The 25,629-nt window shown below is 39.7% G+C and overlaps 1 protein-coding gene across 4 annotated transcripts in view; it reads right to left on the reverse strand.

The window, feature by feature from the left end:
- itga9 (integrin, alpha 9) overlaps window positions 1-25,629 on the reverse strand; it is a 454,332-nt gene that overhangs the window by 122,860 nt on the left and 305,843 nt on the right. For all 4 annotated transcript variants that reach the window (XM_069920313.1, XM_069920311.1, XM_069920310.1 and 1 more), the window contains exon 20: window positions 23,952-24,031. In XM_069920313.1, the coding sequence (XP_069776414.1) occupies window positions 23,952-24,031 (80 nt within the window). The remainder of the gene's footprint in view (window positions 1-23,951; window positions 24,032-25,629) is intronic.

Raw genomic sequence — 25,629 nt, forward strand, 5'->3', positions numbered from 1 at the left:
GCCCCCCCACATCTCCATCGGGCACACAAAACTCAAAACGGTCAACCAGTTTACCTATCTCGGCTGCACCATTTCATCAGATGCAAGGATCGACAATGAGATAGACAACAGACTCGCCAAGGCAAATAGCGCCTTTGGAAGACTACACAAAAGAGTCTGGAAAAACAACCAACTGAAAAACCTCACAAAGATAAGCGTATACAGAGCCGTTGTCATACCCACACTCCTGTTTGGCTCCGAATCATGGGTCCTCTACCGGCACCACCTACGGCTCCTAGAACGCTTCCACCAGCGTTGTCTCCGCTCCATCCTCAACATCCATTGGAGCGCTCACACCCCTAACGTCGAGGTACTCGAGATGGCAGAGGTCGACAGCATCGAGTCCACGCTGCTGAAGATCCAGCTGCGCTGGATGGGTCACGTCTCCAGAATGGAGGACCATCGCCTTCCCAAGATCGTATTATATGGCGAGCTCTCCACTGGCCACCGTGACAGAGGTGCACCAAAGAAAAGGTACAAGGACTGCCTAAAGAAATCTCTTGCTGCCTGCCACATTGACCACCGCCAGTGGGCTGATAACGCCTCAAACCGTGCATCTTGGCGCCTCACAGTTTGGCGGGCAGCAGCCTCCTTTGAAGAAGACCGCAGAGCCCACCTCACTGACAAAAGGCAAAGGAGGAAAAACCCAACACCCAACCCCAACCAACCAATTTTCCCTTGCAACCGCTGCAATCGTGTCTGCCTGTCCCGCATCGGACTGGTCAGCCACAAACGAGCCTGCAGCTGACGTGGACTTTTTACCCCCTCCATAAATCTTCGTCCGCGAAGCCAAGCCAAAGAAAAAAATACAAGTTACCAAATCACAAGTCATCCTAACTTTCCCGCGACACTATTTAAAAAAAAATAGTTCAAAAGAAGAGAAAAAGTGAGGTCGTGTTTGTGGTTCATTGTCCATTCAGAAACCTGACAGTGGAGGGGAAGTAGCTGTTTTTCTACTGTTGGGTGTTCGTCTTCAGGCTCCTGTACCTTCTTCCTGATGGTAGCAGTGAGAAGAGGGCAAAGCCTGGATGTTGAGGATCCTTGATGATAGAGGCTGCTTTCTTGAGACACCGCCTCCTGTAGATGTCCTTAATGGAAAGAAGACTAATACCCATTAAGACACTGGCCAACTCTCTGTAGCCTATAACCAACAAGAATTGGCAATCATGCCTTAACCAAAGTTTACAACCCAACTCTAGTAAGGCATCTCAATGTATCTGGGAATACAATATTTGCATTTTTATACATAGGTTTCTGCCTGTGTTGTGAAAATGGAGAGGTTTGGGAATATCAAATCCTGTGGAAGCTCAAGGCAGCAATAGTAGGATAATAAAAGTAACACTCAACAAAAAAATTTCAAAAGGTTTGCTTCCTGAAAAGAAATTAGGGATTATGATAGACAACTTCAAGATGAACATAAAGATAATGTCAGATTTGTTGTATCATGTAGGAAGTTGGAGAAACATTCAATTAACTTTAATTGAATTTAGCATGTTTAATCACATAGTGATGTTGGCACATTGCATTAGTGCAAAAAAAAATTTTGCCGCTAATTTTCGTTTGCATTCAGCATCTCCTGACAGTGTCCAACAATAGTCAGCCAGCACTGATGGATCCTAGTGGCCCTGATACCGCTTTTCTATGGCCTCAATGTCCCGGTGAAACTTTTCCCCATGTTGATTACTGGCTGCACCAAAATCAGCAGGGAAGAATGAAGAAAATGAAATTTCAATGACTTGTCACACTTCACAGTTTTGTACACCTGAAGTAGACTCAAAATATGACAGGAAACCACAAAATCGTACCTGACGAGAACATTTTAAGGCGATTTTATTTGATCAGCAGAGCAGCATCCATAAAATACCTCGAAAAGTGTTCAGGAAGAAAAAAAATCTTTGTTGTCCCATATGCTTGAATTAGATTGTTGTGAGTACTCTCAAGTTGACTCAAAGTACTGGGTTTTAAATCCTGAACTAGTAATTGAGAACACCACTATAAGAGTCCAGTACTGTTGGTGTGTCATCCTTCAGATGGAACGTGGTGCTAAAATTGAATTCAAAGAATATGTTGAGAGGTTACCAAACTAAAACATTGTGCCATTATCAAGGGCACTCACGAACTGCTACTGCCTTTCACTCCTGGGTACTGTGACAAGAAATGGTAGCATGGTGGAGCTCCATTGTGTGCCACCAGACTCATGATTGTCCAGGACCATTTTATAACCAAGGAACCCATAGAGTTCACATCTGGCCCTCAGCTCTGTTCATGTCTGAGGGTTTCTAGGAAAGCCCCATGCATTTGAAAGCAGTCCCCGGTTTTATTTAAAACAGTGGTTCTCAACCTTTTTCTTCCCACTCACATACCGCTTTAAGTATTCTCTATGCCATCGGTCCTCTGATTAGTAAGAGATTATTTAATGAAGTATGTGAGTGGGAAGGGAAGGTTGAGAATCACTGCTATTGATCCAATCGTCTCAGAAATATTTTGCTTGAGAAAAATTGTTACTGGTTCATTTCCTTTGTAGTTATGAAACTGTGCACATAACGAGTCAATTAGGGATGATTAAAACAGTGGTTGTCCAACTTTTTCTTTCCACCCACAAACTACCTTAAGCATCTATGGCATAGAGATTACTTAAAGTGGTAGGTGAGTGGGAAGAAAAAAACTGAGAACCATTGATTTAAAAGTCTTGATAGGTTTTAAGTTGTTATTCACTCCATACCTATATTTTAACGAATTAAGAGTTCTAAAATGAGTTTAAAAACACAGCAAAACCCCTGGTATCGGAATTCAAGCAACCAGCAGCCTCAACCAACTGGAAAATAAATGAGGAAAATAAATCTATAAAATAAAATAATAGATAAAAAATACATATATTTAAAACTGTAAAAGTAAATGTTCACTGAAGAAACACATAAACCTTTGGTAAAGATGGTAGCTAATATTCAGTCAGCAGAGTGGCTTGGTCATGTTTTGCTTGTAGCAGCTGTTTGAATAAAGTTGTGTGAAAGGGCGATGGTGTCGCCCAGGATGAAGAGCTCGTTGATGCTGCTCGTCATTGGGGTGACTGTCTTAAAATGTCTCTTTATCCCTGCTTAGTAAAAGTCACCCCAGTCAGAGGCTTTATCTGTAAATATGGGGGAGGTGGAGGTTAATTAGATATAATGTTATTGTTCGTCTTTCAGGCAGTTCTATGGAGGGGGAGGAACCTGCAGATGCAGCGACAGTGAAAGAATATGTCTGAAAATAAAGTAAAATGCTTTGAAGTTCATATCTAAATACAAGTGAAGTTAGTTCAGTGTTAATATTGTATAGTATATTTGTCTTTTAAACTCTTATTCATAATGCTGGTGTATTGTTACGAGCCCAGAGAACCACAAAACCCAGCAGCAATAGATATTCACCAAGACAAATGGTTACTTAAACAAAAGTTGCCTTTAATTATCTTTAAACATGAAAAGAAAACCAAACTTTAACTTATCTCTACTGACTTACTTAACCCCCCTTCTAATTTGAAGCGCACGTATATTTAATGTGTGTAAGTTCAGAAAAGTTCTTTGGTTCATATTCCAATCTCATCTCTCATTCCTCCAAGTTCACTGGTTGCAGGCAATCTTATACTGTTCACAGAATTTAACATTTATAAAGGCTTTGGTCCTTGAAAGGTAAATGGTTACCACTCAGGAAGGTTCTTGTCGGTTTTCAGAGAGAGATTTGTTGTTCCAAGACATCCACAACTGATGAACTTCCATCAGCCTCTCCAGTGTCTTGCTGACCAAACTTGCCCCTTCAGGGTTCTCCAGATGATAACCTCTTTCTTTCAGGTCATCACAGAGTTCCTTATTCCAAGTGAAACATTAGACAGTCAGTCCTCTCCTCTTGCATGAAGCACAAGGGCTTTGACAGGATTTCTTCCAAATGGGCATGCCAGCTTGTCCTGTTCCAGTCCCAGCTACCTCTGCTGCCTGTAACACTGTTCAAGTGATTTCTCTCTCTCTCTCTCTCTCTCTCTCTCTCTCTCTGAGAGAAAACCTGTTTGACTCTCTCTGCTTGCAAAACCACATGACCCTCTCAGAACAGCAAGTTCTCTTCCAGACATAGTGGCTCTGACATGCTTTTTTTTTAATCTGTTGCCTTTTGTAAACAACAATCCATTAGTGAAGTCTCTTGAGCACTCTTCAAAAGCTCTGGAGCAGATATGTCTACCATGGAGCAGAGCTCCAGTATTTTAAATAAGATCTGTTTTAAAGTGTTTGCATGTGACCTACTCTAACAAACCTTTCCCAATTTATCTCCCAAAAACATATCTATATACATCTATATATTCTGTCACAGTATTAATTAGGTATTTTAAGAGCGAGTCTCAAGCAACCGGAAAACTTGTTTATCCCTATAGGAGCCAGATACCAGGGGTTTTACTGAAGTTAAAAAAAAATCAACACTGCAGTTTTTTCAAGTGTTTTCAGGTCTCTAGTGAACAGTTAACAGATGGGTCTTCAGGATAAGCAGCGTGTGGGGTCTACGCTCCATTGCCAGTAGCCTCCCCCCTCTCCCTAGGCAACTGAAGCAGCAGCATTGGCAGGACCTCAGGTGCTGCCTGTCCACAAAATGTAACTGCAGCTGCTGGGAAAGACTAGAAAGTTTGCCAGATGAAGAGCAACATGTTCTCTTTACCTCTGATGCTCTCTGACCTTTACATCGTTTCCAACGTTCTCTGTTTTTAGTTCAGCTCTCTCGGCTCAGCACAAAGACAATTTGTGCACGTTGTTTATGTTCTGCGATAACAATATCCTCTGACAATCAGCCTTATAGCACTGTTCAGGGAACACAGATTTCCACAGCACTATTGAAGGAGTCGAGATGAACGATGAATCAGTATACAGGAGGGAGATTGAAAACTTGACTGGATGGTGCACTAACAATCACCTCACATTCAAGGTCACCAAACCCATAGGTGTACGATCCAGTGATCACTGGGGGAATAGGAGGTGGAGAGGGTGAGCAAATTTAAATTCCTGGGAGGAGGACCTTTACCAATGTCCTCGTAAAGAAACCATGTCAGCACCTCTACTTCCTCAGGAGTTTGCAGAGGTTTGAGCCAGAGACTCACTTAAGGAATCTTACTTTGCACATTATTTATTACTGAATATTTATTATTTGTAGTCATATTTATTGATGTGCGCATCTATCTTTTTCTCAAGTACAGTTTGCACGACCACTAAGTGGTGATTCTGCCTCACCCACAGGTAATCTCAGGGTTGTATGTGACGTCATGTTTGTTCTCCGACAATAAATCTGAACATTGATATTTGCTCAATAGTTGTCTCACAACAAAGCATCCGTGAAAACTAAGGCACCAATGATTCTTCAAAGCTAACATTGTACACTTCCCTTTTAAAGTGCAATCACATGACCTCAATTTTCCACCAATGACTTTTGCCGTGTAAACGTTTCCTTTTTAAGTTTGTGTCCTACAGCCTTTGAAAGTTACAGCTATATCTTCAGACTGAACGTCAAACTGTACAGGAACGAGCCTTTCACTCATGATGTCTGTGCTGACCATGATGCCATTTTAATCCCAATCATATCCTTCCACTTCCTTATGAGCCTGTCAAACTGCCACTGCTTCCATCACCATCCTGTTGGCATCACAGATGAGAGGTAGAAGGAGATGTGAGAGGCAACACTTCCACTTGCTGTGTAGAATCTCCTTTCATCCTTCCCTCCCTCTCACCTTCAAGCTATGACCTCTAGTGTTTGATATTTCCATCCTGGGGAAAGAATTCTGATTGTCTATCCTATCTATGTCCGTCATTATTTTATGTACTTTAATCAAGACACCCCTTAAAACTCAAATACTTCAGAGCAAATCATCCATCCAAACTCACCTTATAGCTAGTAATCTCTGATTGAGGCACCCTCTCCAAAGTCTCTGTATCCTCATGCAATGCAACAACTAGATTTGCACACAATACTCCAAATATATTGCATTCCAAGAATTTTTCAGGTTGCATAACAGACTGCACAAATTAAACTCATTAGCTACAACTTGTGCCAATTATTTAAACTATGTATCCTCTGGTTACTGACCTCTAGCCAGAATTTCTTTTTACGCACACCCCATTAACTCTCTCCCAGGAGCCCTGAAGATTAGGGATAATATCCTAGCTTCTATTGAGCCCACGCATAATCAAAGATCTTACTCCTGGTAAAGCATCTTCTCTTTGCTTTGACATACAGTAAAATCTCATTAGAACGCACTAGTTGGGGTCCGAGGTTTCATATACCGCGTTGCAGACAAGTCGCGGAACAGATGCATGTATGTCATGGTTCAGGAAGCAGGAAAACAGAATACTCAAACCCAATAATACTCAAACCTTTAAACTCTACATATTAACATACACATCTTGTAAATGAGTCATAGAGAGTCCATTTTTGAGTTTGTGGCTGTTTGCCTGGCATCCTAAAATCAGTGTTAGGGGTCCACAGACACCTGCGCTATAAGCAATTCCGCAGATTAATGAATCGCGTTCTAACAAGCTTTCACCGTACTTTATAAGTTGCATACCACACAGAGGAACATGGCATGTCAGTTGACTACTGATTTATCAGTAAACATTATAGTTATCATAGAAATTCTATTTTAATATAGGAAGAATATTTGTGGATGGCACAGTTAGCGGAGCGGTTAGAGCAACACTATTATAGCCCAGATTCAAATCCGGAGTTTGTATGTTCTCCCTGTGTCTGTGTGGGTCTCTTCTTGGTGCTCTCATTTCCTCCCAACCTCCAAAACTATCTGAGGATTGTAGATTATTTGGTGTATTTCAGGGGCATGAACTTGTGGTGGGCTGGAAGGGAAAGTTTGTTGCTATGCTGCATCTCTAAACAAATTAATAAACATCAACTAGAAATCCAGATTAGTAAATATGATCCCACATGTTCTCTCTTCTTGCATCCATTTTATGATTGAACAGAGAACACTACAGCACCGGAACAGACTCTCCAGCCCCTAAATCTGTTCTGAACATGATGTCCAAATTAAATGAAAACTTCACTGCTTGCACTTGATAGCTATCTCTCTATCCCCTATCTTTGTGTCTATCTTGAAGCCTCTTCAACACGATAATGGGATCTGCTTCCAAAGCTACCCCGGCAGCCCATTACAGGCACCTGCCACTCTCCATGCCAAGAAAACCACCCCACACATCTCCTTTAAACTTCTTCACCTGCCTGCCTCACCTTGAATATTTGACCCTGGAAAGGAGATTCTGACTGTCCAACTGTCAATGCTTCTCATTATTTCTATGAAAGGGGTAGCTCAGCTGGGCAGGGTACTGAAGTAAGTGTTTGGCATATTTGACTTCATGGGAGAGATATTCAGAACAAAAATTGGGACCTCATGATTCAGATGTCCATGGCATTGGTGTGCAATTCTGGTTGCCCAACAAAAGAAATATAATGGAATGGGTGGAGTGGACATTTATCTGGATATTTTCAGGACTGGAGTGTTTAATCCTAGGGAGATGTTAAATCTTTATTTCCCAGTGGGTAGAAGGCTGAACAGTGATCATAGAGCAATTTTTCCCATGATACTGATTCTGGAACTAGGTTTAAGATGAAAGAGGAGGGATTTAAGAGGGACCTGAGGGGCCACCTTTTCACTTAGACAGTGACTCAGGAATGAGCTGGCAAATTAAAAGATTTGGACACCTGTCCATATGTGATCACTTCAGTGTTAGGAATTCTATATAAAGCATTAACTCTATTTATAAAGTTTATGCCAAAACCAAATTTACTCAACACCTTAAACAAAAAGTCCCATTCTAACCTATCAAAAGCCTTTTCTGCATCTAAAGCTGCAACAAAGCTCAAATCTTTTTTCTGAGCGAAATGAATTATACTTAATAACTATACTATTTTTAACAAAACTCGTCTGATCCATATTTATTAAATCAGGAAGATATTCTTTAATTCTATCCAATAATACTTTTGCTACAATTTTATAATCTACATTCAATAAAAATATAGGTTTATAGGAAGTCAGTTTTAATGGATCTCTTTTTCAATGAATAACCTTAATAATCGTCATGGAAAAAGTTTCTGGAATACAGTGTTGTTCAAAAACTTGCATTATTACCTTCATGAATAATGGAGCCAATAAATCTTTAAACTCTTTATAAAATTCAACTGGGAACCCATCTTCACCTGGATATTTATTATTTTGTAAACTAGAAAGCGCATCAAATACCTCCTGTTCAGTAAAAATAAACTATCTAATTCATCCTTACCTTCTTACCTCCTGACAGAGTTAAAATCAGTAATGACAAATGTGACAAGTAATCATCTATAGTATAATAGATAAGCTCAAATAGTAAGACATTTATTGAATATTTGGAATAAAATTAAATTAGAAATTGATGGAAAAATTATTTTGTTAAAAACACCATTAATTAATTAATCCTTTCAATTATTTTCAAAGGATAACCCTTTTTTAAATATATGGCATCATAAGAGAATTTCCAAAGTGGGAGATTGATCAGATAATGCTTAAATATAATATTCCTTGTAATACATTATTTGGTTATTTTCAGTTGAGGGGCTTATCTAAAAGAGAAATTAGGACCAGAACTGATTTTCAAAGACTTATCAAATTTGGAAATAATTATGGTTGATGGAATGATTAAAAAGTTTATTTCAATTGCATATTATTATTACAAGACCAGATGCTTACAGTAGGTTTGTACAACTCAGAAGAAAAATGGGAACAACATTTAGATATCACCATAGAACAAGAAGATTGACAAAATTTGTGTAAAGAAGTTATGACAAATACTATTAATGTAAGATATAGATTACTTCATTATAATTTTTACATATTACTCCTCAGGAATTAAATAGATGGAAACCAAATTTGTTGGATCAATGTTTTAGATGTGGAATAGAAATTGTAACTTTTTTCCATTCTACGTGGTCTTGTACAAAGGTTAATATTTATTGGTTTCTATTCATAAATTTTTTACAATGGATAATGGGGATCGATTTTTCTTTAAATCCTGCATTATTTTTGTTAGGTAATTTTGAAGGTGTCACCCCTGAATTATCATGATCAGATTCCAAATTGAAATTTGTTAAGTTGGCTTTGGTAATAGCAAGGAAATGTGTTGCTGTTGCATGGAAATCTGATGTCTCATTAACTTTAGAGAGTGGCATGCTGGAATGCAAAGCTGCATTCCATTAGAGAAAATTATGTATAATTTGATTCAAATTTGGGGTCTTTACACTAGATTTATGAAGTTAAAAATTACAAAATTCATATTCACTTTTATATTTTTCCTGTTCCATGAAGTTTTCCCTAAAAAAATAAAATTATGATTTTGACGTTTTTGAGATTTCTGTCACCTGATGCAATCTAATTTAATTATTTATTTAATCAATTGTGAGAGGGGCTTTAGATATAGTTCCAGCATATATTTAACAATCTATTATGCAACATGCTATATGATTATTCTCAATTGTTTGATCTTATACATGTTGATTAAATAAAATATTCAAAAAATAGGAACAAGCTGCCAGTGAAAACTACACAATTTGGACATTCAGAAGGGTCAAATATTTGGAAAGAAGAGCTTGGAAGGATATGAACTAAATGCAGCCACATGGGATAAGCCCAGAATGCCAACTTGGTCAGCATAGATGAGCTGGGTCAAAGGGGTTTATCATGCTCAGGCTCCAGAGAAAAAGTGTTCATCTAAATTATTGGAGAAATTATGAATTAGAATCAGAGCATGGAAAAGTCGCATATCTGAATGTACATAGCATTTGTAGCAATGGCCTGTTTCTGTTCTTATAGGACACTTTGGTAAAGTTATTAGGTGTGAAATGGTTGTCGTAGATTGGGGTAACGACACAAAAAAGTACAAACGTCAACGAGTAATTGCTAACATTTGATGTTATGACACATCGTAGAAAGATCTTATGACCCACATCTTCTATGGCAACCATGGTCTCTATTTCCCTGCATTAGGACCCTCTACACTTTTCCTACATAAGCATCTGTCCAAATGCCTTTTAATGTGTTAATTGTATCTGCCTCCACGAACTCCTCCAGCAAGTCACTCCAAACATTTAGCACCCTCTGTGTGGAATACCTTGCCCCTTAGATCTCCTTTTAACTTCCCTCTCTCTTAAACCTGTGCTCTCCAGATTTGGAGCTCACTACCCTGGGAAAAGACACGGACTGTGATTTCTATCTATGCTCCTTATAATTTTGTAAGCATTTGTGAAGTCACCTCTCAGCCTCGTAAGTGAGAATCAGTAGCTGCATTCTCTTCTTATCACTACAGACACCCCATTCCACACAATTCGAGGTGAATCTCTTTTTCACTCTCTCTACTGCTACCACATTCTTTCTATAGTGTGGTGACTAAAACAATACTCTAGTGCAATTTATGTAGCTGCACGTAATATCCCAACTTTGATACTTAAGCCTGCCAAATGCTTTCTTCAAATGCTACCCACTTGCATTGCCACTTTCAGCATGCTACAGAGACAGCCCAGGACTCACTGAACATCAAACCGTGAGACGTTGGAGCAGAAAGACTATTCAGCTCATTAAGTCTGTCCTGCCATTTAATCATGATCGGATCCATTTTCCCATGCAGTCCCTCTCCTCATAGGTTTTTTTTAATAGCAAGGATTTCAAAGGCAATCAATTTCTGCATTGTCTGTGACAACAAACTCACCCTTTGGCTTAAGAAATTCCTCAACCCCTCTGTCTAGAGCATATGCTCTTCAATTCTAGGGTTGTACTTTTTTGTCCTAGACCAGTGGTTTTCAAGTTGCCCCCTTAAACTCACATTCCACCTTAAGCAATCCCTGTGCAATAAGTGCTCTGTGATTAGTAAGGGATTGTTTTGGTATATTGGGGGGTGGGGGGGGGGGGGGAAGGTTGAGAATCACTGCTCTACATCCAATTGCTACTGAAATATTTTGTTTGAGAAAAACTGTCATTGGCCCAGTTCCTTTGGAGTTATGATACTATAGACATAACGAGTCAATTAGCTACGATTAAAACAGTGGCTTTCAAACATTTTCTTTCTATTCACATACCACCTTAATCAATCCCTTACTAATCACAGAGCACCTTTGGTATCAGGATTGCTCAAGGTGAAATGGGAGTTTAGGGGGGCAGTTTGAAAACTACTGTCCAAGACTCTCCCACCTTGGGAAATAACCTTTCTACATCTATCCTGTCCATGCCTTTCAACATTCAAAATATTTCAATGAGCTCCGCCCCTACATTATCCTAAATTCCAACAAGTACAGGCCAAGAGCGGTCAAATGCTGCTCATAGGAAAACCCCTTTCATTCCCGGAATCATCCTTGTGAACATCCTCTGAATCCTCTCAATGTCAGTGCATCTTTTCTTAAAAAAAGTGCCCAAAACTGCTCACAATACTCCACGAGGTCTCACCAGTGCCTGATAAAGGCTCAACATCGCATCCCTGCTCTTGTATTCTATTGCTCTTGAAATGTGCCTAAGGTCCCTTATATTTTCCATCAGGATTGCAGCTCACAAATTGTATTAACTCCCACTTTCCTCTAATAAATTCCCTTTGGCTGCTCTGCACCTTTCTAGTTGAGCTGCATTCCTGGATGTTTAAACAGGATTCTTTGGTGACTATGACCATTTTTCACGTTGCCTGCAAACTTACAATCCAGACCACCTACATTCTCATTCAAGTCCTGTGAGTACACCACATGTCACAAATTTGCCGTCAAACAATAGCAAATACCAGAAGACAGATGTTTAAAGTGAGTGGTGGGAAGTTTAGGGGAGATGCCAGAGCTAAGTCTTTTACTCAGAGAGTGGTGGGTGCCTGGAATGCATTGTCAGGGGTGCTAGTGAAGCCTGGTACAATAGGGACATTCAAAAGAATCTGAGGTAGTCACAAGGATGTAAGAAAAATAGAGATTTATGGGTATGAGGGCATGGGTCTGCTAACCTTGCATGAATATATAAACCTTAAAGCAATGGTTCTCAACCTTTTTCTTTCCACTCACATCCCACTTTAAGTAATCCCTATGCCATGGGTGCTCTGTGATTAGTAAGGGATTGCTTAAAGTGGGAAGTGGGTGGGAAGAAAAAGGTACTTTTAATCGTACATCATTGACTTGTTATGTGCACAGTTTCATATCTCCAAAGGAAATGGGCCAATGACAATTTTTCTCAAGCAAAATATTTCAGTAACAATTGGGTCTAGAGCAGTGGTTCTCAACCTTTTTTTTTGACTCACATCCCACCTTAAGCAATCCCTTACTAATCACAGAGCACTTACGGCATAGGGATTAAAGTGGTATGTGAGTGGAAGGAAAAAAGGTTGAGAACCACTGCCTTAAAACATTTTATTTTTAGTCACATTCTTTGAAAACATTTAACCTTTATCTGCAGGTTCCTCCCCCTTCATGGAGCCATCCGAAAGACAAACAATAATATTATCATTCATTAACCTCCACCATGTTTACGGATAAAACCTCTGACCGGGGCAGCTCTTACTAAGCAGGGATAAGGAAACACTTTACAAAAGTCACCCCAATGGTGAGCGGCATCAATCAGCTCTTCATCCTGGAAGACGCCATTGCTGTTTCACACAATATTATTCCAACAGCTGCTACAATCAAAGCACGTCCAAACTGACTGAATATCTGCTCCTATCTTCACCAAAGGTTTCTGTGCGACTTCAGAGAGCATTAATTTTTACAATTTTACCAATTATTTTATTCATATTTATTTTAATTTTTAAAATTTATTTTCTTCCTTTTTTTTGCCCGTTGCTTGAATTCTGGATACCTGAGGTTTTACTGCATTAAATATAATTTCAAATTTGAAGTCCAATTAGTATAAATGTACCTTCAAAACTGATTGAGCAGAACATGCAAATGTGCATCAGTCATTGGCACTCAGCTCCTCAAACCTACTCCGCTGCTTAATGAGATCATGGGTGATCTGACTGTAACCTCAACTCCACATTCCTGTGTAACGATGGTAACTTCATCCACATGCCTCTCGACATCAGCCCAAGAAATGCTCTTAATTCTGCTTCCACCTTTGTTGAAGATTGTTTCAAGGACTTTATGAGAGGTGGGAAATATACCTCTTCTCTGTCTCAAATGGGGACTGCTTAATTTTAAACAGTGATTTGGAACTCTTCATGCCAGCATAGTGTCGCTTTGAGACAGTGAGGCTATGAGGATTTAAACATCAATTAGACACAGCTGTTGTGTGTCAACTATCATGTGCCCTTTATGGATCTCGTTAGCTCAGTCTTTTAAATAGGTCTCCTTGGTGCCTTGATATATAATCTTTGGAACTGGGCCATCTATTTTTCTAACAAAGTGGCATGAAGGTAACAGCAATGTGCGTCATTTTGCTCCTTCATTACCATACACAAAGAGGTCGCTTGGCTCAATGGAAATATGTTGGCCCCTCGTAGAACATCTCTATTCATTCTTTACTCTCGAGGTTCCTGCAAATGATTCTCAAAGCTCTATGGAAGATACAAATTGATTCCATCCACCTCAATAGACAGTGAATTCTCCATCTTAACTGCTCCCTGAGCAAAGAAATCATCAACTTTTGCTTAATTCATACTTGCTTCAATCAATATTTGAGTAAGTGAGTAAAACTTAAAAGTCTGCTGATGCTGTGATTGTAGTAAAAACATAGAAATGCTAGAGGAACTCAGCAGCATCCATAGGAAGTAAAGATACTTTGATCAAGGCCTCAGGCCCAAAACGTTAGTTATATATCTTTACCTTTTATGGACGCTGCAAAACCTGCTGAGTTCTTCCAGCATATATGTTTGTTAGAATAACTAAAACCACTTAATTATGACACAGAAGGGGGCTATCTGGCCTATTCCATGCATGTCAGCTCACAGTGGAGCAATCCCTTCTTTTATTTGCCTATAAAGTGTTCTCTCTCTCGCATATTCACTTTCCACTTATCCTCTGGGGGGTATATATATATATATAATGTTCACTAGTCAATTAACCTACCACTATATTTGTGAGGTGTGGGATGAAATCGGAAGACCCAAGGAAAACCCTCATGGAGGGGGGATTGTACAAACTTCACTGTTCCATTTAATCAGTTTTGAAAGTACATTTGTGAAATGAATGAGATATTTAGAGAATTTTACTCCAACCTTTATATCTTTGAATTTGATAATGATTATGCTTCAATGTTGGAATTCCTAGATCGGTTGAATTTACCAAGACAGACGTGCAAGTTCGGAGAAATCTATTTCGTAGGAGGATATAGCTGTGGCTATTTCCTCATAACAGTCTGGTAAATCTCCAGGACCAGATGGTATTTCCTGTAGAATTTTATAAACCCTTCTTCAAACGGCTTGTACCCCACTTAAGCTTGGTACTAGATGACTCATTTAAAGAGAAGCTTCCTTTATCATTTAACAAGGCATGTATCTCCCTTATTCTAAAGAAAAGGGAAAAAGCCAACAGAATGTACATCTTATAGATTTATCTCGTAACTTAATGTTGGCATCTACAGTTTTAGCACATAGATTAGAAAATATTTTACCAATTATTATAGACTCAGACCAAACTGATTTAATTAAAAATCATTATTCTTACTATAATATACATCGGTTATTGAATACTTTATATTTACCCTCCACTCCATCGATAGAATGTGTTCTCTCGTTAGAAGCTAGAAAATGCATTTGATAGGGTAGATTAGGAATATCTATTTGCTATATTGAGAAAATTAAAATTTTGACCACTTTTTATTAAATGGATTAAATTATTGTATTCATGCCCAATGGCATCAATTCACTCCAACTTACAGCAATAAAAAAGGTTTAGTTTTAATATAAGAACAAGGCAGGGTTGCCTGTTAAGTCCTTTGTTTTTTGATATAGTTCTGGAACCATTAGCTGTTGCTCTCTGAATAGTGTAGAGTATTTAAATGTATAATTAGAGGAGGATTTGAACAAAGTATCAGTTTATGCAAAAGATTTATTGCTTTTTATTTCAAATCTTTAAGTTTCTATACCAAAAATATCAATTTTGTTTGATCAATTTAGCCAGTTTTTGGGTTATAAATTAAATGTACATAAGAGTGAACTTTTACCCTCAAAAGGTGCTTTTTCTGGTTATTCCAATTTTCCATTTAAAATAGTGAAAGATAAATTCCAATATTTAGGAATTACATTTAGGCTCAGATAGCTCAGTGGTGAGAGCTCTGGTCTTGTAAAGCAGGGTCGTGAGTTTGTTCCTCGCTGGGGCCTCATTTCTGTAAGGGGTGCTGGACAAAGTGGCTACTCTCTGTCTTCCTTACGGTTGACAAAGTTAAATAATCTCATGTATGTTTCCTTCTAAATGCAGTATATTACGTGACAATAATGGAACATTTACCTTAATAGAACCCTTTAAAGCACGAAAAGTTACAAAAATTTAGTGAAAGAAAATTTTTTGGTATTAGTCAATAAGATTAAACTACTATTACCGGGTTAGTTACCCCTATCTATTATAATGGTGGGTGGTATTAATTCGATTAAAATGAACATTTAACCTAAATTTCTGTATCTCTTTCAAGCATTACCTATTTTTATTCCCAAATCTTTATTTTTAGTTCACTTGATTTGGTTATTTCAGGGGAAGAAACCACGTATAAACAAAGCCCATCTTCAAAAGACTACAAGAATGGAGAATTATCACTTCTAGATTTTAGATTTTATTATTGGTTGATTAACGTACGGAATTTACTTTTACTATTACATTTTGGATACATCAGTGAATCCTTGGGTAGAAGAGGAAATGCAGTTCAATTTTAGAATCCTTTTACAATTTTCCTTCTCTACATTGACAGATAATCCATTAACGAGATATAGGTTGAGAATATGGGATGAATTTAGGAAATTCTTTGGGTTTAACGGTTTTTCCTTGGCTCGTCCTATTATAGAAAACTATCTTTTTCAGCCGTCCTTGTGACACAGGTTTCAAGGAATGGCATAGATTAGGTATCCAAAGTTTTAACAATCTATTTATTTGAGATAATTTTGCCTCTTTTGAACAATAATCAGCCAAATTTAATCTTTCTAACAGACATTTTTTAGATATTTGTTCAATCTAAGCTTTTAGATGTTCCATGAATTTCAAATACTAATATTCTTGATCAATTTTTTAAACTTATGGTTTTATTTTCATGATGGATTGATATAATGTATTTATAATAAATTATATGATTTAAAATCAGAATCCGTGGCTGGAATCAGGAGTGATTGGGAACGAGATTTGAATGTAACATTTTCAGGTGAAGATCAGTATTCTACTCTCAGCTTGATTAATGATTCCTCATTTTGTCCAACACACTGCTTATTACAATTTAAGGTGGTACACAGAACTCATATGTCCTCACTTAAATTATCTCATTTTTATGCAGATATTGATCCACTGTGTGAGGTGTAAAATTTTTGTAGCATCTCTGATCCGTATGTTTTGGGAATGCCCAAATTTAGAGAGATTCTGTAAAGATATTTTCAAAACTGTATCAACAATTCTTAAGATTAATTTAGAACCTTTGTCCAATAATTGCTAAGTTTGGTTTTTCTCTTGACCAAGATAAACCTCTGACTGCATCTCAGGAAAAGGTTTTAGCTTTTACCACGTTGATAGCCAGATGAGCAATCTTACTGAAATGGGAAGATGATTCATCCCCTACAGTGGTTATATGATGTCATGTCCTATTAAGTTTGGAGAAAATTAGATATAAAAGATAGAAATTTATGAAGTTATGGGCCCAGTTCTTAGAATTTTATTATAATTGGAAAAATTAAGAATTATCGTGTGCTCCAGAGATTTACTGCCCGACGTCTGGGGTCACCATTGGATCCACATTATTGTTTTTAATTATACAACGTAACCTTGATTAGAGGGAGGGGGTAGATTAGATGTAGTTTTTAGTATTTTTTCATTTTTTTAATTTACTTAACTTAGCAAACAGGTTTAACATAATTTTATAGATCAATTCAAATTATTGTTTCTTATGTTTTGTGTCCTTACATGCATACAAATGATTTTTTTTTATGTGCTCTCTTTTCTAAAACTCTGTATGTAAGCTTATATGTTACACTCCAATAAAAATATTTTAAAAAGAAAGTATATTTGTGCTGATTGTGGACTTCAAATTTGAAATTAAGTTGTCTTATTATAAGTCACTTGGTCTTCTCCAAGATATTTCATCCCTGGCTATTGGCTTACAATACAAAGATTGCATTGGAGGACAGGACTGAATGGAGGTGCTGCCAAATCTGGGAAATGACAGCACTGCCGCTGGTGCAGAGTCAGGGAGCAGAGACACAATACTCCCCTGCGGGGCCCTAATGCCCACTCCTACGTCCAACAGCTCCGTAAAGGGCATCAAAAGGTTGTGGGGAGAAGGCTGGGCAGTGGGGCAGAGTGGGAAAATGGATCAGCTCATGATTGAATGGTGGGGCAGACTCAATGGGCTGAATAACTTATTAATGTTTCTATGTCTTATGGACTTATAGAAAAAATCCATCAGCTTTAAGCAAGCAATTGAGAGACAGGAGATAAAGCTAATTTATGGAATGCAGACATATCGTCCTCTGTTACCTTGCCAATGGTTTGTTGACACACGACAATGGGTAAATCTCTGTGACAGAGTAAGATGTGAGGAAATAGACAGATGGATGAAAAATTAGAATGTAGATTATCTGGAAGATACTTAGAAAGAACGGTTTCTGCTCTTTTTCCCCTTAGTTTTGGGCAGAAAGTGTCAAAAATATAAGAGTATATACAATGATGTTAGAACAAGGAGGCATCAGGAAAGATGTTGGTTGATGACTGGAACTAGCTGACATTCAATTCACCCAGATTAAAAACACAACAGTTATCCAGGGAGCAACTGATATGTAGATAATAACTCAACATGACATCACAAAACTAAAAGAGCCATTTTAGAATATTTTAAAATAGTGTTGGTTCATCATTCAAAACCACCACAAATGGCCTGAGGTGACTTGCACTTGTTCCACCTCAAATAAGCAGTTAAGTAAACAAGAAGGGCGGCACGGTTGCCGTAGCAGTTAACGAAACACCTTCACAGTGCCAGCAATCAGGAGCAGGGTTCAAATCCCACGCTATCTGTAAGGAGTTTGTATGTTCTCCCCATGTCTGTGTGGGTTCTCCCCATGTCTGTGTGGGTTCTCCCCATGTCTGTGTGGGTTCTCCCCATGTCTGTGTGGGTTCTCCCCATGTCTGTGTGGGTTCTCCCCATGTCTGTGTGGGTTCTCCCCATGTCTGTGTGGGTTCTCCCCATGTCTGTGTGGGTTCTCCCCATGTCTGTGTGGGTTCTCCCCATGTCTGTGTGGGTTCTCCCCATGTCTGTGTGGGTTCTCCCCATGTCTGTGTGGGTTCTCCCCATGTCTGTGTGGGTTCTCCCCATGTCTGTGTGGGTTCTCCCCATGTCTGTGTGGGTTCTCCCCATGTCTGTGTGGGTTCTCCCCATGTCTGTGTGGGTTCTCCCCATGTCTGTGTGGGTTCTCCCCATGTCTGTGTGGGTTCTCCCCATGTCTGTGTGGGTTCTCCCCATGTCTGTGTGGGTTCTCCCCATGTCTGTGTGGGTTCTCCCCATGTCTGTGTGGGTTCTCCCCATGTCTGTGTGGGTTCTCCCCATGTCTGTGTGGGTTCTCCCCATGTCTGTGTGGGTTCTCCCCATGTCTGTGTGGGTTCTCCCCATGTCTGTGTGGGTTCTCCCCATGTCTGTGTGGGTTCTCCCCATGTCTGTGTGGGTTCTCCCCATGTCTGTGTGGGTTCTCCCCATGTCTGTGTGGGTTCTCCCCATGTCTGTGTGGGTTCTCCCCATGTCTGTGTGGGTTCTCCCCAGGAGCTTTGTTTCCTTCCACCATTTGAAACTTACTTGGGGTGTATGTTAATTGGGTGGGTGCAGGTTGAGCAGCGTGGACTCATGGACCAAAATGGCCTGCTACTATGCTGCATGTATGTCTGGCTAAGGAATCGACAGAAGCAGAGGTCAAGTGGAGTACACACAGCAGATGTTTACCGCACTAAGTCATCCAGTATCCCTGGGGAGTAAAAGCCAGTGGACGTTTCAGGCCTGTGCTCTTCTTCAGAAGTAAAGACAATCAAACACAGCAGATTCTGTTGTGTTGAAAGTCTCAAGAAATTCAATATGTCCACAAGGTCTCCGACAACCTATACAGAAGTACCGTAGAAAGTATCCTATCGAAATGCATCACAGGATCTGCTCTGCCCAAGACCACAAGAAGCTGCAGAAAGTGTTAAACGCAGCTCAGGCCTTTTAGCAAACCAATTTCCTCTCCATCAACTCCATCTAGAACTCATGCTCCCTCAGGAGAACTGCCAACATATCATTACTGATATAATTGCATTCAAAATCAGCAGTACTTCAAAAATACAGCTCATGCACAAACCTGAGCTGAAAAAATTTTAATCATTCAAGGATTTTTGTGTATTTAAGGCAGAGATTGATAGGTATCTGAATAATCAGGTTATGCAGAGACAGCCGGGGAGTGAGGCCAAGTGGGAGAATGGATCAGCTCACGATGGAATGGAGAAGCAGACTCAATAGGCCAAATGCCCTACTTCTGCTCCTACATCTTATGGTCTATCTTCAAAAATAAACCATGTTACCTTATATTACATGTGAATGGTGGGGGGGGGGGGGGGAGGGGGGCGGGGGGGTTAGGTGAGGGGAAGGAGCCGAGAGTGGCAGGTAGGGGAAGCAAAAGAAGGAGCTGTGATGTGATAGGGGAGAATGGGGAGGGAGAGGAAATCTAGCTTTTCAATAAGAGTAGAAAGGGAAGGGGCTGGAGGCTGGAAGGAAGGGGTGAGGAAATGTGAGAGATAGGGGTGTAGGCTTAGAGAGGGTGAAATGCGAGATAAGGAGATGGATGGGTTTAACAGAAATTGGAAAAATCAATATTGATGCCATCAGGTCAGGGAATGCCGAGCTAGAATATAAGCAACTGAAGTGTTGCCACCAGTCTTGGATTTCCATCTAAAAGATGCCCAACTCTACCCAAATGCAAGTGAGCTGAATATCAATTAAAACCAGGCAGTGAATTAGCCGTCTTTGTTTTGAGTCCTGCTGAAGGACCTGGAATTGGAACATTTTCTGTTTGTCTTTCCACAGATGCTGCCTGATCCACTGAGTGTTTATGGAGTTTTCTCGTTTTGATACTGTTGAATGCTCGTTTGTCAGCTGTTTTATCAGGTCGTACAGCTAAAGGCGATCACAAAGTTTCTACTTCCTCATAAATATTACACTTGCTCACTGATCTTAAAATGGCACAAGATCGTATCTGTTAAAGTCCAGTGAAATGACCTTAAGCGAGCTACTCAGTCATATTGATGACTGGTTAGGCCAACGCCATTTTCAGAGAATAACAGTGGATAGCATTGATGTCATCCACATTCACAATCTTTTATCTCATCCATGTCTCTTTCCTTCATTACTCCAGTTTATTTCATAGAGAATACAGAATTTATATATTTCAAAACAATAATTGATCTGATTCTTCCTCCAGTCGAAACAAATCCAGGTCTTCATCCAACACCCTAAATCTCCACAACAATCACAGATCTGCTCCTCGTCCAATGTTTCATCTTCACTGACTGCAGAGGAATGCATTATTACCTTGTGAGCAAATGCATGGTCAACAGAGTGCCAAAGGAAAAAAAAAACCCAAGACCCATGGATGAATCAAGTGATCCACTCCTTATTGAAGTCCAGGTCTGAAATGTTGGGTGACCCTGATCTACACAGGGAAACCAGGTGTAGCCTCTGAAAGGCCACCGGGGACACCAAGAGGCAACATAAGGCCACGTCAGACTTCCAGTGCTTACTGTGGAAAGATATTCATGCTATAATTGGCTACAAAAAGGTAGGGAACATCCTTCCTCATGAGCTCAATTCCTTCTATACCCACTTTGAACAGAAGACCTGAAAATCACCCTCGACAGTCTCATTTGCATCAATACCTACTGCCATGATCACTACCAGACATCAGATCAGCCTTCCTGAGAGCGAACCCATGAAAAGCATCTGGTCCGCGCAAGCAAGATGGTGGGAGCAGTCAAGGATATCTTTAACTTCTCATTGTTACTAGCTAAAGTTCCCACCTACTTTAAAAGGTTCTCTACTATCCTGGTACCAAAGAAAAGCAAGACAATGTGCATCGATGATTATAAACCAGTGCCGTTCACATAGAACAATAAACACTACAGCATAAAAGCACGCCCTTCTGACCATCTAGTCTGTGCTAAACTATCCTGGATTAATGCCACCAATGTGCACAAGGACAGGCTTTCTGTCTTTCTTCTTTCCATCCATAAACTTCCCACTCCACCCCGCCTCGTTGAATCTTAACTTCTCACAGTCAAGCATCTTCCTTTGTAACTTCGGCCATTCTGGATGCAATGAATGGTACAATGTTGCTCCCGATATCTATCATTATGAAGTGCTTTGAGAGGCTGATCATGCCACATGTATCTCCTCCAGCTTTAATCCACTTTAGTTTGCCGACTATTGCAATAGGTCAATGGAAGATGCCACCTCCCCTGTACTCTATTTTGGAACATCTGGACAAGGACATCAATGACCGACTTCTATTTATTGATTACAGCTCTGCCTTCAATACTAGAGTTCCAAATAAATGCACCCCAAAACTCTTGAGACATTAGCATCAGAACTTCCTTCTGCAACTTGATTCGACTTCCTGGCTGCAGACCACATGCAGTGAGGTCTGGGGACAGCACCTCCTTCACTATAATCATGAACACTGGTGCTCCTCAAAGTGGTGTACTCAGCACCTTACTTCTACTCCCCTTATAGTCAGGACTGCCTCGTCAAGCATTGTTCTAACTCCATCCAAGTTTGCAGATGAGTCCACCATCATAGGTAGGATCTTAACCAATGATGGGACAGAGTTTCAGAAGGAACTGGGAAGTATGGTTTCAGGACAACAACCTTACCCTCAATGCCAGCAAAAGGAGACAGTCATTGCGTCAGGAATTATTCAGAACTGTGGTGACCTAAGTGACAGTTATTTACGAGCATTCAAGTTAACGACGATGAACTGGTGTACGTGACAACTGTGCAATGGTGGAGACAGACAGAACCATTACTGGGTCACAATACATTGGCAGCAATTTACTGCCACATATAATATCCCAAAGAATACAAAGATGAGAATAGGGATAGCTGAGGGGCTTTACCTTGGGGCTGTGTTGCAAGCAATATTGTGGAGTGAGGCAAGGGGAAAAAGTGTTCAGCAGAATGTGGTTCGCAAATGCTTAGGGAAGGGTATGCTTGGTATTTCTACATCAGTATACAAATAAGGCTAACCTTCTACATCTCACTTTCTCTCTCTCTCTGTATGTCTCACTAACAGATCCCAAATCCAGCATTACAATCATCGACCAGGAAATAGAGAGGAGCCAATATGCCTGGTAATGAGGTGGAGGGTGTGACAGAGTATATAGATATTTTTTGGGAGATAAACTGGGAAAGGTTTGTTAGAGTAGGTCACATACAAACACTTTACAACAGATCTTAGATATATCGGCTCAAGAGCTTTGAAGAGTGCAAAAGGCAACAGATGAAAGAGCATGTCTGAGCCACTATGTCTGGAAGAGAACTTGCTGTTCTGAGAGGGTCATGTGTTTTGCAAGCAGAGAGTCAAACAGGCTTTCTCTGTTTGTGAGAGAGAGAGAGATAATGTTTCACTTGGAATAAGAGAAACAAGAAGGAGCTCTGTGGTGACCTGAAAGAAAGAGGTTATCATCTGAAGAACCTTGAAGGGGAAAGTTTGGTCAGCAAGATACTGGAGTGGCTGATGGAAGTACATCAGTTGCGGATGCCCTGGATCAACAAATTTCTCTCTGAAAACCGACAAGAACCTTCCTGAGCGGTAACCATTTACCTTTCCAAGCACCAAAGCCTGGTCAACTTTACAAATGTTAAATTCTGTGCACAGTATAAGATTAGCCTGCAATCAGTGAACCTGGAGGAATGAGAAATGAGATTGGACTGTGAACCAAAGAACTTTTCTGAACTTACACACACATTACATACACGTGCACTTAGAATTAGAAGGAGGTTAAGTTAGGTTAAGTAAGTCAATAGTGATAAGTTAAAGTTTGATTCTATTTTCATGTTTAAAGATAATTAAAAGCAACTTTTGTTTAAGTTACCATTTGTCTTGGTGAATATCTTTTGCTGCTGGGTTTTGGGGTCCTCTGGGCTCGTAACAAGGGATTCAAGTTATTAAGAAAACATAACCAATAGCCTGTCCTAGTCAAATATGTTGATGTTACAACCTGGACATTACACTGGAGACTCTGCTTTGTAAGAAGCCTCCGAAAATTTGACACGTTTCCGGTTTCTTACCAACCAACACAGATGTACGGCAGAAAGTATCCTGTCCAAATGCCTCACAGGATCTGCTCTACACAAGACCGCAAGAAACTGCAGAAAGTGTTAAGATTAGCTCAGGCCTTTCTGCAAACTAAACTCGACTCCATCTAGAACTTGTGCTGTCTCGGGAGAACTGCCAATGTATCATTACTGAATGCATTCCTTTCGCATTCAACATCTGTAGTCAATACACATAATTTTAAGTGACAATTATTGGGTTTATTTATTAGAGATTGGTAGGTGTCTGAAATAGTCAGGGGATCATAGGGGTGTGAGGCGGAATGGGAGAATGGATCAGCTGTGGCAGAGGAGATTCGATGGCTAAATGGCCAACTTATGCTGCTCCTATATCTTATGGTCTATCTTAAACCCATGTCACCTTAGATTGCAATGTGAGCTTTACCTTCGTGTTGTGACAATGAACTCCAAATTCTCCTGCTCCCCAAGCAGATGGCTTGTGTCAAAAATCACGCTGAATTCATACTGCAAGGTACAAAAAAACATAAAGATAAGTGGATGAAGCCGAGGCAAAGACATCTGTAGCATTGATCTTCCGCAGGACTGAGAAGACTGAAGATACTGAATGCTGTATTCCACATCTCTACTGGTATTTGCAATGCAGGACAGGCATTAAGATACATTGACAATCAGCTGCTATCCTTTCATTATAAGGGTCTCCATAAAACAACGAGTATTTATTTAATTGAATGGATTATTGTATTCAAATTCAACTGAGAGCATGAATGGTATAATTGATGCCATCCTTGACATTGGTCTCATGGGATGGCACATAGGAAGTAGCAGGGAGGCTGTTACTTGATAGGAAAGAATGAAAAGAAATAATAGTTGAAAATGAAATAAAAAGATGTAAAATTAATATCCTTAATAAATCAAGAATCTATGATCCACTCATTTAAAAAAAAATCACACAATTTCAAACGTCAAATGATAACAAGGCAGTATGATGTCCTGACCAGAGGGTGAAGCTGTTTTAATGGTGATTCACACATCTAGAAATTTAAGCACTTGAAGATTTAAAAACACCTTATATTAAATATACTTTACAGAATGATAGCTAAAATAGAAATGATTGAGAATCACAAAAACTGCAAAGTGAGCAACTCAACAGGTCAGGCAGCATCCATGACGTTGCATGGTCGGGCAATGATTCGGCTTGGGACCCTTTACAGAGACAGGAGGTTGTGAAATGAGCTGCACTGCAATTCTTAGTTTCTTTTGCTGTTTTGGAACTTTCAGCTCACCACTGATTGAAGTTGAAGGAGAGAGACAAGGTTCACAGGAAAGGAAGGAGCTGAGAAGGGGGCAAAAGCAAACTGCAGAACACTCTTGGAAACAATGGAAAGAAGAGTCAAATGAAATTTTAAGCTGCTTCGATTCATCTTGTCAGGTTTCTGCTTTGATTTATCTTGCCAGGTTTCAGTTGGGCATTTTCCGAGAGTGGATTTGGAATTTTTCCCTTTTTAAAGTTGGTCATAATTATCTCAAGATAGTCTGTGTCGACCATCAAGCAGACAGAGATTTGAAGGATCTTGGATGGGTGGGTACAGCAATTGATTGTGCAATTAATAAATTCATTGATGTTAAATAACAGTAAATGATGACTCAAAAGGCAGGACAGAGATTGTTGAAGAACAACAATCTTGCTCAGTGTCAGCTAGACAAAGGATTTTGGGAAGGGGAGGGTACGGAACCACGCAATTGATGAGACGGTGGTGGAGAGTGGGTTTCCTCAAGATCCTGAGGGCTCCTCTTGGAGCTAACACATCGAAACGACTGTGAAGAAAGCATATTCGCGTCTGTACTTTCTGAGGAGATTGGATGCGTCATTGAATACGCTATCAAACTTCTACTGGCATCATGTGGAGAGCATACTGATTGGTTAATTCACAGTCTGGATTTAAAACTCAAATGCAGAAGGCCATAGATAATGGAAAACCTAGCCAAGCCCATCATAGGCCCTGACCACCTGTCCATTGAAGGGTTACTTGTGAGGCACTGCCTCAAGAAGGCAGCTTACATTGTAAAAGATCCCCATTACCGTGTCCACAATCTCTTCCCAC

The sequence above is a fragment of the Narcine bancroftii genome, chromosome 2 (genome assembly GCF_036971445.1).
Source record: "Narcine bancroftii isolate sNarBan1 chromosome 2, sNarBan1.hap1, whole genome shotgun sequence".
Lineage (NCBI taxonomy): Eukaryota > Metazoa > Chordata > Chondrichthyes > Torpediniformes > Narcinidae > Narcine > Narcine bancroftii.